This window comes from Diabrotica virgifera, chromosome 3 (assembly GCF_917563875.1).
Source record: "Diabrotica virgifera virgifera chromosome 3, PGI_DIABVI_V3a".
Classification (NCBI taxonomy): Eukaryota; Metazoa; Arthropoda; class Insecta; order Coleoptera; family Chrysomelidae; genus Diabrotica; species Diabrotica virgifera.
The window spans coordinates 203,461,897-203,482,016 of NC_065445.1; the positions used below are offsets into that span (position 1 = coordinate 203,461,897).

Sequence of the window (20,120 nt, forward strand, 5' to 3'; positions counted from 1 at the left end):
GTACCTACACTAATGAGCTTTATCAATTGCCTACAGATAATGGACAAGTTCTGTTTTTTTGTGATCTGTAAATTACCACAATAAAGAGTAAAAACACTGAATTATTTTCTGTTAATTGCAGATTAAGCACCTATTACACAATTGTATTAAAACACTGTGAATGCATGAGATACCACAAAAATTAGCTTTAAATTGATACTAAATTTAAAATTAGTTTCACTGTTTAACTTACGATATTTAATTTATTAACAGGAAGGTTAATTAAGGTCTGAATGCTTTGACTAGCTTTTTGATACTGAGTTGATCATTTTCAACTTATAAACAGAGAAAAGATGATTTTTAAGACTCAAAAACACACAATTATTTTTGAATTCACCAAACCTTTTTGTATCAGTTTCTGATACAAACTTTAGTTTGGGCTTATTTGATTTTAAAACATTGTTTTTAGTTGTCTGCAATGAGGCCCTTATCACAACCTAAAAAATGGATTTATACAAAACTGTTTAATAAATTAGGACCACTTTTTGTATGATCGACCTATTGAACATTATTCTGCGGTATTTTATGAAAGTGATTATGCAAAATATCTCATGGGAATATTTTTCCCAAGGAATTTGAGGTTTTCGTATCGTATAAACATATTTTGCTGAATTTAAAACCAAAATCCCATTATTATTTTTCTATCATACATTGATAAGGTTTATTTATAAGCCAAATTAGTGCAATGTAAATATTTTACATTTTTACACAGCAATTGTTATCGGCAATGAAGACGGGAAGTCTTAAATTTTTAGTACATCTTTCAATGTGAGATAAAATAAAAATGCAATGACTAACTGGAATATTTAAGATTAGAGAAACATAATATATTGTGTCATGTTTATTGGAAATACTCGACATCATTAGAACGTGCAAATCACCCTGTCGCCTAATTTCCTATGAAATTAAAATGGTGCATGTTTTTGGGGTCCATTTACTTTTTCGGGCATGCGTATTTACGAGGTTTTGAAACATCACTAATACGAACGCGAATGAAATTTGAGAATACAGGGTCGTTATTTGATAGGGTCAGGGTGGCATTTGCCCCCTTCCTGACCCTGAAAATGACTGAAATTTACAAAAAATAGATACATTTTGTATTATGTTTGCATATATAATGTACCTATTGTATGTATATACAATGCTTGCCCCCCTATCAAAATTTCAAATGACGCCCCTGTGAGAATAGTAAAAATGAATGAATTATGACTAAAAGAAACTAAGTGATTTTTATAGTTTAGAGGAAAATTATTAAACTATTTCCTTTTATTTAAATAGATTTTAAGTTATTTGTAAAGTTCCCAGTCTCTCGATTATATTGGTATCCGGAAAATAAAAATATTCATATATTTGATATCTAATAAAATTATTATATTTCGTTAGTTGGCAAAAATTAATTAGTGGCCTACACATTAGTAAATATAATTTTTACCAAGGGGAAGAGAAACCCCAAAAATTGAAACCATAAATTTAATGGATTGATAAAAAAACAAAATTTTTACTTTTTAAATAATGTATTTCATCAGATTTAAGTGAGAGGCTTGGAAAAGACAAAAATAAGTTTTACAGTTTTCATGCCATGCACTTTATTCAAATTTTGTGCTTGTGAAATAGACGTACATACAGCAACTATGCAGTTTTTATAATTTTTCTTTTACGCAATGTCAGGTTGTTAATGAGACTTGTTTAATTCTTTAATTCGGAAATACATCCGAGACCTAAAAAATAACTTCTTCGCTTTATTAGAACAGTCTACAGTTACACTTTTGGACATAAAAGTTTTCTAAATAATTTTTAGTTACCAAAATGGAATCACCATTGGAACGAAAAATTGTCTCCAGTTGCTCAATACAGGGTGTCCCGGAAAATAGTGCGTTCCTTTAAGATAACCGAATAGATGTTTCAAGTAACCGTTCACAAACACCATTCATAGGTAATAACATAATAGGTAATACACTCACTATTCGAAAACATTTTCGGCATTGACACTAAACAGGATTCTTTAAAACTATCTGTTTACTAGCTATGTATCTTCTATCTATTTACATGGGACTGTATATGCTTAAATTTGCGTACCGCACATAGTTGTCAGATTTAAATTTACATACCAAAATACATTTTTATTTTTTGGTCAAACGGTTGCATTTAGAAAAAAATGTTATAAGAGTTTTTTGTTCTACATGGTGCCTTCTACCTATACCTTTAAGGAACGCACTATTTTTCGGGACACCCTGTATATGACAAGAAAGTGTCTGATGGTTTACATAAGCCACACTCACTCAAATGATCAACCCGCGTGTACGTTGAAACATCTTCGGATTGAATACTGGAGTCCTTCAATTTATGGCAGATATAACCAGCCAAATTCTCCAAACCATCATACTAGAGGTCCCTAATGTTTTTTTCATTCTGACTCTCATTGAAAACTTGAACATCCACAACTGTTTTGTTCTTAGAATCCAGCCTTTGGATCAATTGTCCAGAAATTGGTAAATCTGGGGTGTCGTCTGTTTCCACGTTCGAAAATTCGTTCCGTTGTCTTTCCTACCCGTATATAACTTTTATAAAACATAAAAATAAAGCTTTTTATATTAAGACAATAGGAGATTATAACATCGATAGCGTGAAAAATTTTACATATCTAGGTTCACTAGTTACCGCAGATAACACTCTCAGTGAAGCAGTTAAGAGAAGAATACATATTGCTAATAAAACATATAATGGACAAATTAAACATCTAAGATCTAACAAAATCACAAAAAAACCAAATGCAAAATATACAAAACCCTGATAAAACCGGTCCTTATATGTATATGGATCAGAGACATGGACACTGTCGAAAAGAACTTATTAGGTACGTTTGAACGAAAAATCCTTAGACACATATAAGGGGGTGAAAGAAAATGACGTATGGCGCAGAAGATATAATTTTGAACTATACGCAGCATACAACGAACCCGACGTCATAACATCCATAAATATCGGACGTCTGCACTGGATGGGCCATGTTGAACGGATGTTGGAGACTGAAACACAAAAAAACATATAATGAAGCAGACACCAGTAGGTAGAAGGTCAAAGGGGAGACCCAAACTTAAATATATGGAACAAGTGGAACAAGATCTGAAAACACTTAAGATTATCAATTGGAAAAACAAAGCAAGGAACAGAACATAATGGCGGAAAATCCTAGAACAAGCCAGGATAGTATGATAGAATTGATCCAAAAGATGGTATAACCCAGACATCCAAAGTGAAAGTTATCCTCCAACACCAAATTGCTCTATATGGTCCACATAATCTTCAGAAAAAAGTCACACCATTTTGAGCGTCGGGTTTGGGGGGAAAGGGGGGAGAAATCGGTATATTCGTAGTTTTTTACGTTTTTCGTCAATATTTATAAAACTGCGGTTTAGCATGAACAACCCTCTATACAAAAATGTTCTACATTAAATTTGAAATAAAAAAGGTCCTATGCATAATCCTTCTAAAATGAACGGTTTCAAAGTTACGGAGGTAGTATAGTATAATTGGCCCAAAAAAGGCCTAACTCAGACATCCAAAGTAAAAGTTCTCCTCCAACACCAAATTGTTCTGTATGGTCCACATATTGTTCAGTAAAAAAAACACCATTTTGAGCGTCCAGTTTGGAGGAGGAGGGGGGGGGGGAGAAGTCGGTAAATTAGTAGTTTTTTTACGTTTTTCGTCAATGTTTCTTACACTATGCTTTAGCGTAAACAATGTTCTACATATAATTTAAAACAAAAAAGGTCCGATACATAATTGTAATAAAATCAACGGTTCCAGAGTTACGGAGGGTGAAAAGTGGAGGCTTTCGATACTTTTTATATTTTTTGGGTAATTGATGATGATTTTGGGTGGTGAGGTTGACGTTTCTTCAATGGATTATCACTAACATACCATCGGTCACTGAAATAGCAAATTTTATTTACAAAAAACAATCCTGTTAAAGAAAATTTCTTTCATCAGTAATAATATTATAAATTGCCCAAAAAATATAAAAAGTATCGAAAACCTCCACTTTTCACCTTCCATAACTCTGGAGCCGTTGATTTTATAACAATTATGTATAGGACCTTTTTTTTTAAATTTTATGTAGAACATTTTTATATAGAACATTGTTTACGCTAAAGCATAAAGCATTACCGGAACTACTTCCCGGACTACAGCTGCAAAGGGCAGTTCATATAATAAATAACATTTCTCGCATTTTTGTTTAGATTGTTTGGAATATTAGAGTTTATAGAAATATCTGAAGCATTACTACTTAATTTTTTTAATTTATTTTCGTTTTAAAAAAGTATTATCATCAGTGGCCTGCTTTTGGCCGCCCGTGTGCGATGCACACTTTGCACACATGGTAGCGGCGGCCCTGTTGGCATCGATGCTGAAAGTCGAGAGTGGCTGAATGTGAACACTCACTCGTGCTGCCTTTTCTTTGAAAAACTCCGACTCAAAAAACTGACTTTTGAGGGGGGCGCAGGCAGTGGCAACGCGAGTGACCTATTTACACACTCACGCTGTCTACTTCCCCGTCCAACAGGACTGAGTGTAAATCCCATTGATATAATAACAAGTAGATTAGGCCAGGTCCGAAAAATAGCGTAACGCGGAGCAGTTCGGGTCGGTGGTCTATCTATCTCTCTCTACCGACGCTTAGCTTTCTCTCTCTAGCATATGATGGCCGCCGCCTATGTGTTTGTGTCGTTACTTTACTCCCATCTCTTGGTAGATACGCTCACACTCGCACGACAGACAAAGATAGCTAGCTATACCACTGTACTTGATATTTGCGTTACACCCCAATGCATTGAGTGGCATATCCCTAGCCTGGTCTATCGTTAACATGTCTCTGGTAAACCCGGCATTACATCCATGATACTATAAATAACAAGATAATATATTGCACATCCTGAAGTCGTGACGTAAGTGGAGACCTTACTTTCGTAATGGTTCGTAATCATTCGTAATGTCCGATTAGTTTGAATTGTTCGCGGTTGTAAGCTAAGAGCATTTTATATTTTATCTTTGACAGTTATTTTGACAGGAATCTCGACACATTTTTTCGAATACATTGAAGTTTAATATTATTTTGCTAATTGAATAATTTCATCACAGAATGCATACAAGTCCCATTAAACTTTAACAAGAATTCAAATTCAACTTCCGGTCTCCAGTTACGTCATCATGCGCGAACTCGGACGTATTTGAGCTACGAGAAGATACTATCTCGTTATTTATAATATCATGATTACACCTAAAAAATTTTGTGAAACAAACTTATTCGACCGACCTCAAGAGGCCGCAGCCTCTCGCTGATTGCACTGTTTCATTTATATAGCCAGCACGTCACTGCCGGCAGCGTCATATTAAATTGCAGTGGCTTGCTTGAAAACCGCTGCTATCGTGCGTGGAACAGTTTTCTATGACGTCATTCTTCGCAATATTGTGGTTGCAATTTGCCGGTACCGCTTTCGAGGAAACCAGAGCTTGAGGGTTTTAGCTGTGTTTACTCATATGATGTTTCAAAGTACCTGCTTGGGTGAACCGCTTAAAACAAATTTGACACTTATAAAGTTTTTTGCCACTGTGCACCCTCATATGATTTTTCAAATGAGATGCTAGACGGAACTGCTTCAAACAAATTTCACACTGGTAAGGCTTTTCTTCAGAGTGTGATTTCAAATGCGTTATCAAACTTCCTGTTTGAGAAAACTGAGCAGAACAAAGTTCACACTTATAAGGCTTTTCCCCAGTATGCACTCTCAAATGCACTTTCAAAAGATTTGCTGAACCAAATCGCTTCAAACAAATTTCACACTCATAAGGTTTTTCTCCAGTATGTCCTCTCAAATGCACTTTCAAATGACTTGCTTGGTTAAACTGCTTCAAACAAATTTCACACTTGTACGGTTTCTGCCCAGTGTGTATTCTCAAATGACCTGTCAAAGTGCCTAATTTACTAAACTGCTTAAAACAGAATTCACACTCATAAGGTTTTTCTCCAGTGTGCAATCTCAAATGTGTATTCAATGAACTTTTCTGAGCAAACTGATTAAAACAAGTTTCGCACTTGTAAGGCTTTTCTTTAGTGTGTACCCTTAAATGCATTCTCAAACTGCCTGCTATGCTAAACTGCTTAAGACAAATGTCACACTTGTAAGGCTTTTCACCAGTGTGCACTCTAAAATGCGTTTTCAAACTGTCTGCTGCGGTGAACTGCTTTAAACAAATTTCACACTTATAAGGCTTTTCTCCAGAGTGAAATCTCAAATGTGCTTTCAAATTACTTTTTTGAGAAAACTGTTTCAAACAAATTTCACATGTGTGAGGTTTTTCTCCAGTATGCACTCTCAAATGTGTTTTCAACGTATCTGCCCGAGTAAATCGCTTAAAACAAATGTTACATTTGTAAAACCCTTCGCCAGTCTGAATGATAGTATTTTTGTTTGAATTATTTGTGTCATAGAGTTCTTCAGAACAACCAGAATCTTTTAAAGCCGCTTCTTCATAGTTTAGACTTTGTTTAGGCTTCTCCATAGTTTGTTGGTTTTTATTACATGAAAATGCAGGTAACATTTTCATAACTTCTACTTGGTTCTTCTGGGAAAAACCTAAAATAAAAAATAACTAATGTAAGCAATATACACTGCGCTGGAATAAGTGTTACCCCTCCCTATTAACTTATTTATTTTTAGCACATAAGCAAAACGCTCGGACAGGTCGATTTTTAAAATAATCATGGTATATTATAGCATCAATGTTTCGAACTTTACACTATCCGTCTTCAGGCGACAGACATAACTTTGATTTTTTTAAATGGGAAAGTATATCATGTGCCACCTCATTTAAAAGTTTTTGAAATACTGATGCGCAAAATTTTTGTCGAATTATTTTAAGTGCATTTATTTTTTTCGAATCCTGAGAAAACTATAAGTATTTTTGAAAAATTTAAATAGGCCAATCAAGTTAGGTTTTTACTAGACATAACGGAAAAGACGAGGTTTGACAGTTGAAATGTGTAGTATGAGATATTGCAAAAAGACTACCATCTTTGGATTCATTAATTTTTTAGTGGAACATTTTTTAAATGAACAATCAAAACGTCAAACTTAGTTTTTTACTCATAACTTAAAAACTTGTTTATTTAGAAATTTGACGTCCACAGGTAACTTTCTCAGAAAAAAAAGATACATCGAATGAGATACGCTAAATAAAAATCGGTTAATAAACAAAAAAGTTATTGCCAAACGGATGACAAAATCACTGTTTTTGAATATACAGTGGAACCCCGATAAGTCGGCCTCCGATAACCCGGAAGTCCGGCTAACCCGGACTGATTTTCATCAGACAAAACAAATATTTTTTCACTTTGGCTGAGTTTTTTACCAAGAAATAAACACTGTATACAATTGTACGTAATTTAGATGTATTGTGCATATGTATTTCTTGTTTTTCCAATTATAATGTGTATTTGTTTATTATTTATATGTATTTTATTAATTTTTACCATATTCTCCGGCTAAACCGGATTTTCGATAACTCGGATCGGCTGCGGTCCCGATTAATCCGACTTATCAAGGTTCCACTGTAGTTAATAACAATTTTATTGTTTTATAATAAGTTTTAATATACCCAAAATTGAGGGCACTATGGTGTTTGAATGGTGTGCAAAAAATGGTCCAGATCTGTTAAATAGTTTTCGTAAAATTGAATTTGTTTATAAAATTTTTTGAAAAACGAGCTAATTTCTGAGGCTTGTCCAGTTAATATGGCTGAATGTATCTTAATAATCCGGGGCTCATTTCCTTCGTTAAGATGTATACTAACAGCTTATGAAAAAAAAAAGTAAAAAAAATTACATATACGTACACAAAATTATTTGTTAATAAATAGCAGTTTTTAAGCTTATAAACAATTACAATAATTTCGTAGAAATTAGATCAAATTAAATGGCAATAAAAAATACGGAAAGCTGGTTAAAATACACAACTTTCAAAAAAAATTTTTAGGTCCTACGACCCTTGGGGTCTGAGATAGCCCCTTTTTTTGAAAAAATCACTGTTACGTTAATTAACAACACTAAGAGCTGAAATTAACCAATCTTTTATAAGAAAAGTCAAAGTTTTTAACAAAGTTTTTAGTAAGAAAAAATGTTAAAAATTGTTTAAATAGGAGTGTTATAAACACAGAGTATTTTGCGTTCCGACTAAAGTAAAAAATAGCGGGCGTAGTCGACTGACTGAATAGTGGGCGCGGTTGGCGACCGGTATGCGGCAGCTACTATTAAAATTACGTTATACCGACCACAAAAATCCACTTTAAGGTTAATGACAAATTTTTGTCATTCCTTATATTTTCGAGGTCTCTGAATCCGAATCTGGAGTTATTTTTTTTTCTAGAATTAGTGGAACATGTTCAAAAATCAAATTTTATGCAAAAATGCGAAAAATCAATCTTGATGATTTTTCAATTTTAACTCACTGTATTTTTGATCGCTGTAAATATTTCCTTTTGAAAATTTTACTGTTATCTTTGAATCATTTAGATAACAATGAGATTTGTCCAAAATGACTCAACACGTTAAAAGAGAAGTTGTTAATTTTTAAACATTTTGTCGTCAGATTTCGTTAGTTTCATGTTTACTTAAAAAAGTTGAGTGACAAACTTTTTAGTTTATAATTTTAATTAACACAGAAATAAAATATAATTTATGAAGAAGTTTTCCAAAAAAACTGAATTTAAAATATGCAATAGGAAAAATGTTATGTGACTTTATAGACGAGCGGCACACCCCAAAAAAGCTTATTTCTCGAGATACTGATACTAATTTTGGTCATACTTTATATTTTTGATGGTGCTCAAAACTAAAATTAGGGTTGTTTTGAATTTTACGTGGGGGAACATTATCAAAATCGCAAATTTACCCTAAAAATAAAAAAAAATCACGTTTTTTTGAGTTAAATTGCTACAACTCTGTTCCATTGTAATATTTTTTTTCCGATATTTTTATAGTATATATTTCTCACCTTTCTGAAGACAATGGGACATGCTTCAATGTTTCTGTCTTGCCATAAAGAAAGTTATAAATTGTTTTAAGTAAAAGGTGCAGATTCTTGAATTGCAAAGTTTAATCGCAAAAGTTGAGTAACAAAATTTGAAATTTAGCTGTTTAATTAATTTTAAGTTAAAATCTAGAGTACAGAGAACAAAATGTTTTATAGAAAAAAAAATGGTGTAACTTTTAATTTTAAGAAAAACGTGATTTCATCTTTTTTTTTATTTTTAGGGTAAAATTGCGATTTTGACAATGTTTCCCCATCTAAAATTCAAATAAAACTCATTTTCGTTTTCAGCACCATAAAAAGTATAAAGTAAGACCAAAATTAGCCATTCACCACACCGTGGTTGATATCTCGAGAAATGAGCGTTTTTTTGGGGAGAGTACCACGTACCACTCGTCTATAAGGTCGCGTAACTTTTTTTCTGTTGCATATTTTGACTTTGTTGCCTTTTTATTGTTATTTTTAAATTTATTTATTTAAAATATAATTTTACTAAATAAATGTGCAACATAATAATATTCATAAAATTCAAGTTTCTACCAAAATATATAAATATAATATTAAGCTTCAAATCCGGTATACTGTCAATGTTAAAAATGGGCTGCAACGGTCTAGCGCTAGCGAATGCTAGTCCGCGAATTTATTCTCATTCGGCTGCGCCCATCATTTTTTTTTACTTTAGTCGGAACGCAAAATACTCTTTCTTTATAACAATACTGTTTAAACAATTTTTAACATTTTTTCTTGCAAAAAACTTTGTTAAAAACTTTGACTTTTCTTATAAAAGATTGGTTAATTTCAGATCTTAGTGTTGTTAATTAACGTAACAGTGATTTTTTTAAAAAAAGGGGCTATCTCAGACCCCAAGGGTCGTAGGACCTAAAAATTTTTTTTAGAAGTTGTGTATTTTTACCAGCTTTCAGTATTTTTTATTGCCATTTAATTTGATCTAATTTCTACGAAATTATTGTAAGCTTAAAAACTGCTATTTATTAACAAATAATTTTGTGTACGTACATGTAATTTTTTGTACTTTTTTTTCATAGGGTATTAGTATACATCTTAACGAAGGAAATAAGTCCCTGATTATTGAGATACATTCAGCCATATTAACTGGACCAGCCTCAGAACTTAGCTCGTTTTTCAAAAAATTTTATAAACAAATTAAATTTTGCACAAACTATTTAACAGATCTGGACCATTTTTTTCACACCATTCAAACACCATAATGCCCTCAAGTTTAGGTATATTTAAACATATTTTAATAAACAATAACATTGTTATTAACAATATTCAAAAACAGTGATTTTGTCGTCCGTTTTGCAATAACTTTTTTGTTTATTAACCGATTTTAATTTGGTGTATCTCATTCGATGTATCTTTTTGGACGATGGACGTCAAATTTCTAAATAAACAAGTTTTTAAGTTATGAGCAAAAAACTAAGTTTGGCGTTTTGATTGTTTATTTAAAAAATGTTCCACTAAAAAATTGATGAATCCCAAGATGGTAGCCTTTTTGTAATATCTCATACTACACATTTCAACTGTCAAACCTCGTCTTTTCAATTATGTCGAAAAACGGCTTATTTTTTACTAACTTGATTGGTCTAAAACGCAGAACGAAAAATTATGTATTATCGAGGGTCGAAAGTATCAGGATTCGAACAAAATATATGGAATTAAAAGTAACTCGATCAAAATTTTGCGTCTACGCTGTCAAAAAGGATTAAAGTATTATACATTTTTGTAATAACTGTTTTAAACGCTTTTAAATGATGTGTCACATGATGTACTTTCCCATTTAAAAAAATCAAAGTTATGCCTGTCGCCTGAAGACGGATCGCGTAAAGTTCGAAACATTGATGCTATACACTATGAGCTCGTAGGTAGAGGGATGTCATTTTGGAACTAATAAATTTTTTTATTTCATTAGTAGTTCCAAAATGACACAAAATCTAGGCATCGGATAAAAAAGTTTATTTGAAGAAAGTGTATTTTTTTGTTCTTCTTAATGGCGGTACAGGCTCGTTTTTTTAATATTGTATTTAATTACAGAGTAATTTCCACATATTAATATATTTTTCAAATTGGGCTCTGTACCCCCATTCTTTATTATATTACGAATACGTGTGCCAAATATCTCGAAAAAATATTCAAAATTACAGCCGCAATCTTGGAACGCGTTTTGGTTACCTGTTGATCGCTACTGTATCACCTTCAGCATTTTTGATTCTGGATTATTAAATAGTGAGGTATTTTAGTACTAAAAGGTACTCTTGCTTTAACTCAATAGGATACATCGTTTTCTAGAAAAATCAATTTGAAATTTTTTCGTTTTTTGAATGTAAAATGAAATAAAAAAAAAACTATTTAGAAAAATGAAATCTGGTACGTTTATTGATATTTCAGAGATGAATTTATTTTATTAAATTGCAATGTCAATAAATTGCAAAATGCAGATATGTATTATAAAAAAATATGAAGAAGAAGAAACAATGGAAATAAGAGAAATATCATGCAGGAGACATCAAATCAGAATGAGAGATGATCAAAATGTCAATAGAAGAATCTACAAAGATGCAGGTAGGCAAACACCAGAAGATTAGAAATTAATTTAATTATAAATTAATTATAAATGGCGAAAAATTGATATGGAATAAAAAGAAAAATTCGATTGAAAGTAAAAAGACTCTTAATCATAATTCAAAAAACTAGTGGAACATATACAGGACGGAAACATGGAGACGACCAGCATAAGAAAAGGAAAACGAAACATGATAAAAGGAAGAACGAGCACGAGCATGGAAAATTGGAACACGGAATATTCGAAGTATTTACGGAAAAGAACATGATTTAATAGAGAAATTTGAACAAGCACAACTAGATATACTAACAGTATCGGAAACAAAGAAAAAAGGCAAAGGCGAAATTAAACTTAATAAAGGTCATTTGATGATATATAGTGGAGTGGAGAGTAAACAAAGAGCTGCAGCTGGAATAGGATGCATAATACATGAAAAACTAATAAATAATGTAAACACGTGGGAGGCAATTAACGAAAGAATATTAAAAGTAGAACTAACAGGCATAAACGGAGAAAACTGGACAATATTAGCTGTATACGGACCAAGCGAAGACGAGAATTCGGCAGTAAAAGATAAATTTTGGGATGAACTAACAAGAATTACAGAAGAATGCAAAAAAAGAATATTAATCGCTGGAGACTTCAACAGCAGAGTTGGTAAACAAGATCACAAATATAACACAGTAATAGGTACACATGGGAAGATACCAAGAACAATAACGGCAAGAGATTGCTTGAATACTGTCAACTACATAATCTAATAATAACAAACACACTCTTCGAACATAAAAATGTCCATAAATACACACGGGAAGTTATAAGCAGAGGAGAAAAATCAATAATCGATTATGTAATAGTGGAAAAAGACTATAGGGCAAACATTACTGACACCAAAGTATGAAGAGGTGCAGAAATCAATAGTGATCACTATCTGGTGGTAACAAAAATTAAACACCAAATTATGAAGAACGAGGAGCAGAAAATAAATAAAGATAGAAAAGTAGAATTTGAATCAATAAGATCTTACAAGTCAGGGGCGTCATTTGGGCGTCCAGGAGGGGGGCATTTGCCCCCCCTGGCCCTGAAAATGACTGAAATTTACAAAAAATACATCAGTATTCATCATAACATCATATATAATGTATTATATATATAGTGATTGCCCCCCCCCCAAACAAAATTTCAAATGACGCTCCTGTTACAAGTTGACAGAAGAAAATGTGAGAACTAAATATGAAGAAATAATAATTCGAGAAATAGAAAAAAGACTATTAAGAATTAGAGATGCAGATGTAGATCAGTTATGGAATAGTATAAAAGAAATTATTATTGAGGCATCCAAGGAGGCTTGCGGCGTAAGTAGAACAACTAGCAACAGGAAACAGACATCATGGTGGAATGAACAAATTAAATCAGAAACAAAGGAAAAAAAAATAAGATGGAAAATATACCTATCAAACAAAACAACTGACACGTATGATAAATATAAAGAACAACGAAAAATAGTAAAAAATATGATAAAAGATGCAAAAGAAGAAAGTTGGAAACAATTCTTTTAAAAACTAGAATCAGATAGTAAACGTAACCAAAAGCTGTTTTATAAGACCATGAAAACGTTAAGAAGGGGAAAAAATACAGTTCAATTGACAATTAGAGACGAAACAGGAAACATTTTGACACAGGAAGAAGAAATAATGGAAATATGGAAAAGGTATTTTCAAGAACTATTATCAACCGAAAACGAAACAACCACAGTATACCATTAGCGTGACAAATACCGGAGAAACCATAGAAGAAACGCAGAAAAATGAAAAATGGAAAGTCACCATGGCATGATAAAATAACAACGGAGATGCTCAAATGTACGGGAGACAAGGACAACACTTATTATTACAATTAATAAACAATATATGGAAAGCTGAAAGAATACCAGAAGAATGGAAGATCTCGTTGATACTACCCATATTTAAATCTGGAGATAAAAAGGAATGCAAAAACTATAGAGGCATAATGTTCTTGTGCTCGGTGATGAAACTGTATGAACAAATATTACAAGAAAAGCTGACAAAGATAATCGATACAACATTAACAAAATCTCAAAGTGGCTTTAGAAAAGAAAGAAGTGTGCAAGATCACATCTTCACTATTAAACAGACCATTGAGAAAACGAAACTCAGAAGAGGAAAAGCATATTTTGCGTTTATCGACTTACAAAAAGCGTTTGATCTTGTCACTTTGCAAAAAGTATGGTCGCTTCTGGAACAAAGAGGAATAACAACCAAATAAGGAAGAATATTGAATGTCTATATAAAATACGACGAATTGTGTTATAACTAGAAACCTCAAGTCAGAAAATTTTATAACAAAAGATGATCTAAGACAGGGAGGAGAACTAAGTCCAACATTGTTTACGTTGTTTATGGACGAAATAATTAAAAAATGTAGTCAGAGAACAAAACACCTATTTGTAGGATACAAAAATGTGCAACCGATCGAAATATCAGAATGTGCTTTTGCAGATGACATCGTTATAATGGCAGCAAAAGAAAAGGACCTACAGGAAAACTTACAAACGTGGAATGAAATATTAGAAGAAAATGGCATGAAACTAAACCTAACAAAAACAAAAGTAATGGTAGTAGCAGAAACTAAAGAAAACGTGAGTATTCAGATCAATGGTATACATATACAACAAGTTGAATGCTTCGAATACCTAGGTGTAAAAGTTGAAGATTCGGGGCAACAAAGTTTAGAAATTGATAAACGCATAGAGAAAGCAATAAATTCATGTTATGCAATGAACAAAACTTTTATAGGAAAAAAGGAAATAGCGCAAAGTACAAAAATGAAAGTGTTTAAGGCAATATATAGACCCATACTCACTTTCGGTTGCGAATCGTGGACATTAACAGAGAGGCAGAAGAGCAGAATACAAGCGACGGAAATGAAGTACCTAAGAAGAGCAAGATGAGTCACAAGACTTGACAGGGTAAGAAACGAGCAGATAAGAGACAATCTGGAGGTTTAATCATTCTTAGAATTCATATAAAAAAGCCAAATCAGCTGGTGGGGACATTTACAAAGACTAGACGATAGAAGACCGGTAAAAATGATTTGGGAAGCGAGAGTAAATATCAAGAGGAAGAGAGGAAGACCGAGAGAAACATGGGACCAAGCTATTGGAAAAGTTCTACAAAAGAGAGGCAAATCCTGGAAAGAAGCAAAAGTCTTGGCACAAAATAGAAGTCAGTGGCGTAAATTTGTACACAATATCTAAGTTATTATTGTAATCCCGACACCAATATGGTAGAAGGGAATTTGATTATATATATACTACGCAATATGAACTAAGGGAACCTAAGAACAAGAGGTGGACAAATAATCGCCTACGCAGACGACATTGTTATTATTGAGAAGAAAGAAATTGAAAGAATAGAAACATAATGAAAGAAATGCTAAAAGAAATGAAAGAGAAAGGGGAGACAATGGGACTCAGATTAAATGAAGAAAAGACAAAAACATTACAACTAGAGAAAACAGCAATAAAAGGAGAAACCAAAGTAGGAAATTCACAGTTAGAAGATGTAGAACATTTCAAATACCTGGGAGTGACAATAAACAAAACGAGTGAAAGAATACCAGAAATAAAAGAAAAAATATTGGCAGCGAATAAAGCTTATTTTGCAAATAAAACACTACTTAAAAGCAAAATACTGACTATGAAAACCAAGATGAGAATGTATAACACCATAATTAGACCAATATTATTATACACAGCAGAAACAAAGACGACAACCAAAAAATATAAAGAAAACTTAAGAATAGTGGAGAGAAAGATCATGAGAATCATACTGGGGCCAATCAGAACAGAGCAAAACGAATATAGAAACTGAACAAATGCAGAGATTAGGAAAGTACTGAAAGAAGATATTGTGACCAAAATAAAGCAATGCAGAGTTAGATGGTTAGGTCACATCTGGCAGCCAGGAGATGAAGCAGTGACATATGCTATGATAGAATGGAATCCAGGAGGAAGAAAGAAAAGAGGAAGACCAAAATCAACATGGTTGCAAGAAGTTGAAAAAGACTTAAAAAATGCAGGAGTCAGAGAATGGCAGGGAAAAACTAGAGACAGGAAAAAATAGAGAGGAATCGTTAAGATAACATAAGCAAAAGGGACTGATCCTCCTAAGAAATAGGATCTAGAAAGCTTTCACGACTTAGCCCCATATCGGGGTGTACATACAGTTACCATAATATACAGCGTGTCTACTTAAGTTGGAAACATATGGGAAACTTTTTTATTATTAATTTTACGAAAAAAAGTTATTTTTCATAAAAAGTTCTGCATGCTCTAAAACCTAAGATTCAATCTTCATATATCAAATTTTGTCAATATTAAATGAGATCTGTCAAAAAATATGAGTTTCATTCAAGGGTAAAGTACCTTTATTTCTCTGAATATCGAAAATTCTTATTATGAAAAGTGGTTTGAAATTTAAAACCAAGATCAAATACCCAATTACATGCTTCCAATTGAAAAAAAAAATGCAATTTGTTCTCAAATTTATGGATACTTAACTTCGTTTTTATTTATTACCCATATATTATACTCTTTTATTATTAATTTTACGAAAAAAAGTTATTCTTCATAAAAAGTTCTGCATGGTCTAAAACCTAAGATGCAACCATCAGATATCACATTTTGTTAATTTTATACGAGGTATGTCAAAAAATATGAATTTCACTCAGGAGTAAAGTACCTTTATTTTTCACAATATTGAAAATTGTTATTAAAAAAGTTGTTTAGAATTAAAAACTATGTTTCAATATGTAATTACATCCTTCTAATTGAAATATTGTGACATATAAAGGTACTATACTCATGAGCGAAATTCATATTTTTGACACACCTCATATAAAATTAATAAAAGTTGATATATCATAGTTGTATCTTAGATTTTAGACCATGCATAGATTTTTATGAAGAATAACATTTTTTCGTAAAATGAATAATAAAAGAGTTATCATATTAATTTTTAATAAATAAAAATGACGGGTATTCATAAAGAGAAAAATTTGTAAAAATTTTTTTCAATTAGGAGCATGTAATTACATATCTGATCTTGGTTTTTAATTCCAAACAACTTTTCATAATAAGAATTTTCGATATTCAGAGAAATAAAGGTACTTTACCCTTGAACGAAATTCATATTTTTTGACATACCTCGTACAATATTGATAAAATTTGATATATGATGATATAATATTAGGTTTTAGAGCATGCAGAACTTTTTATGAAGAATAACTTTTTTTTTGTAAAATTAATAATAAAAAAGTTTCCCATATGTTTCCAACTTAAGTAGACCCGCTGTATAAAAGGTACTCTTGCTTTAACTTGATAGGATACACCTTGAAGATTTTTCGTCTTTTCAATTAAAAAAAAAAAAATAAAGAAAAACTATTTAGAAAAACGAAAACTGGTACGTTTATTTATATTCCAGAGATAAATCGATTTCATTAATTATGAATCTCTAGTATCGTTCATATGCGTCCGTTTTGGGTAGGTCAACAGTTAGGTATTTTATCAGATAATTATATACCTACATAAGTATTTTTGACACTAGATTATTAAATGATAAGGTATTTCAGTACGAAAAGTTACTCTGGCTTTAAGTTGGTAAAATATACAGGTTTTTTAAAACTTTTTTCAATTTTTTTTTAACCCTTAACTACAGAGATCCGGTATTTTTTACTGGCAGGCATTCCCAAAATGTGGATTTCGTGGTAACCTCACCACTTACAAGTTCATGTGTCTCTGTACCTCTCGTGTAGTTTGTATAACAATGGTAGTCAAAGCGTGTAGTGTGTATTATCAATATTTTCTTTTCTAGCACACATAAAAAATCTTAACCTGTAAAAATTACCGGATGTCTGTTTTAAGTAAGTATTTTTATATGAGTACTATATTTGTAAATCTGAAATGTTTATTTATTTTTTTGTGTTTTTAGGAAAGAAGTAAAGAAATGGACTGTGGAAGTCATCCTGGACCTTCAATTAATGTTAAATTTGAAGATAAAAATTTTGAGGTCACTTTGCAAAAATGGAATTGCCATTTAATTCTGTGATAATTTTACCACTTGCAGATTTTTTCTCATGGATGTAAAAATTTTCGTAAATGCTATTTTATGTTTCCTTAGTCATTCTATGTTACGTTTATTTGTAAAAAAAAGTCTAAATTTTTGTCCATAGCATTTATGGCCGTTTGTTTCTATAGACCAAAAATGTCACCAAAACTCTCGTTTAACAGATTATTCTTTAAAATCTTGTATTATATTATTAAAATCACTCATTTTACCATTTTTCCCATATCTAGTGACTCCAGAAAAACACATAATGCATATTTTATTGTTTTTTATTATTAACTTTATATTTTGACTCTATTTTATAATGACTGGTAAAAATTACCGGGGATCTGTAATTAGTTGGTAATATTGGGATGTCTGTAGTTAAGGGTTTGTGGATATTTTATACATAATGTGTGGACATAATGCATATTTTATTGTTTTTTATTATTAACTTTATATTTTGACTCTATTTGATAATGACTGGTAAAAATTACCGGGGATCTGTAGTTACTTGGTAATATTGTGATGTCTGTAGTTAAGGGTTAAAATTCAAGACATGAAAAATTTAAATTGATTTTCTAGAAAACAGTATGTTCTACTGACTTAAAGCAAAAGTACCTTTTATTACTACTTAGAATACCTCACAATTTAAAAATACAGTCAAAAATTTACAGGTACTAGAAGTACGGCAAAGTATTAGAATTCGTGAATGAAATAGATTTATCTCTTGAGGATAAATATGCATACCAATTTTTGTTTTTCTAACTAGAAGCATTCTGGAGGTATTTAAAAAACTAATTGTAAGACACCATCTTCAAAGAGCTCTAGCTCCCTTAGGACGCATTTTTCGACTAGGTGAATTTGGTTAAATTGTCTTGAAATTATCTGAGGAATCTCCTGTCTTTGTTTGTCGGTAGAGTTTCTGGACATGCTGTATAGGTTCCTAGTACACATTTTTACTATTTCCCTCACCTGAGTCTTCCTCTGGTTCATACTTCAAGTTTTCCTGATCTATGGACATGGATGGCTGACTCTCCATATATTGTTGGTCACCCTTACAGGACTCATTCTTAATTTCAGTTTTTACTTCCATAGCTAATAAAGTAGGAATTATACACATTGTTTAGTACACTAATTTTTATTATTGTCTTACCCCAGGTATCTTCATCTGGTTCATTCTTGAAATCCCCAATATCTGTTGATGTACATAAGGGACTAGCTAACACATTAGTGGAACTGGGTCCCTCTTTATTAGCATTATTAGCTAAAAGTGCAGTTCTTAAAATACTCATTTTTAAGTGAATTTAGCAGAAAAAGTTCAGATTTAAAGTTTCCTTTTTCCTTTGTATCATCAACATATCATTTTTATATTTTTATATTACAGTAGATAATTTAGTAAATACAAAAATATAGAACACTAACAGTGTTCCCAGATGACTTTTTTGAGGATCAGGAGGTGTCGCCACGAACGATCAGGAGATTTCAGGAGACTCGCTCGCCTCAAAAATTGGTAGAATTCTGTAGTTTCAGTCTTTACGTTTATAGATTGGCAACTAGATGTCGCCACGAAAAATCAGTAGAATCAGTTGGTGGAGTATTTTTACGTTTATAGGTAGGCATGCAACTCTATAAAATCTGTAAGGGACGGCTGTGGCAACGCTAGATGTTGGCTAAAGCATAAAAATAAAAAAAAAATGAAATAGGATAAAATTCTGAAAAATTCAAACTCCATACAAAACCGTTCTTGAATCGTTACACGCATACGCAATGACGAATAATGCTGCGCAGTAACACATTTTTTGTTACTGCGCATCCTCGTAATCATTCAAGAACGGTTTTGTATCGAGTTGGAACAAAACCAGATGATTTTCAGAATTTCATCACTTCATCAGGATGTTTAAGGACGCCATCAGTAGATCAGTAGGCGAGGGTCGCCATCAGTAGGTCTCCTGAAATTTCAGGAGGTCTGAGAACACTGAACACTAATAAAATAAACACTAAGGGTCGATTTCTCATACCTGCGTTAATCTATGGTTCAGTTGAACCGGGTTCACGGGTGATCTCCGGTTCTGTTGGGAATGCATTTCTCATTGCGCGTTCATGTCAGTGCTCGTTCTACAGCTTTCGAGAAATGCCAATAGATGGCAAAAGGTAAAAAACTGTCGCCATTTTGAACTACCCTTTTTATGCTGTTTTTGAATAAAGTTAAATTTAAGTATTTATAGTCAAATAGTCATTTTAATAATTATAAATAAATATTATAAAAACACAAATAATGTTATC

At 32.1% G+C, this 20,120-nt stretch overlaps 1 protein-coding gene across 2 annotated transcripts; it reads right to left on the reverse strand.

Annotated features, from left to right (window-relative positions):
• Nucleotides 1–1,534: 1,534 nt before the first annotated feature.
• On the reverse strand, nucleotides 1,535–19,561 carry LOC126882320 (zinc finger protein 239-like). Of its 2 annotated transcripts, XM_050647196.1 has the most exons (3): nucleotides 18,991–19,561; nucleotides 18,810–18,932; nucleotides 1,535–6,674 (listed from the first exon to the last, which is right to left on the reverse strand). In XM_050647196.1, the coding sequence occupies exons 1-3, from the start codon at nucleotides 19,127–19,129 to the stop codon at nucleotides 5,560–5,562; spliced, it is 1,377 nt and encodes a 458-aa protein (XP_050503153.1). In that variant the 5' UTR covers nucleotides 19,130–19,561; the 3' UTR covers nucleotides 1,535–5,559. The 2 variants fall into 2 exon arrangements, with proteins under 2 accessions (XP_050503153.1, XP_050503154.1); XM_050647197.1 differs by lacking the exons at nucleotides 18,810–18,932; nucleotides 18,991–19,561 and adding an exon at nucleotides 18,585–18,801.
• Between the last annotated feature and the right edge of the window lie 559 nt (nucleotides 19,562–20,120).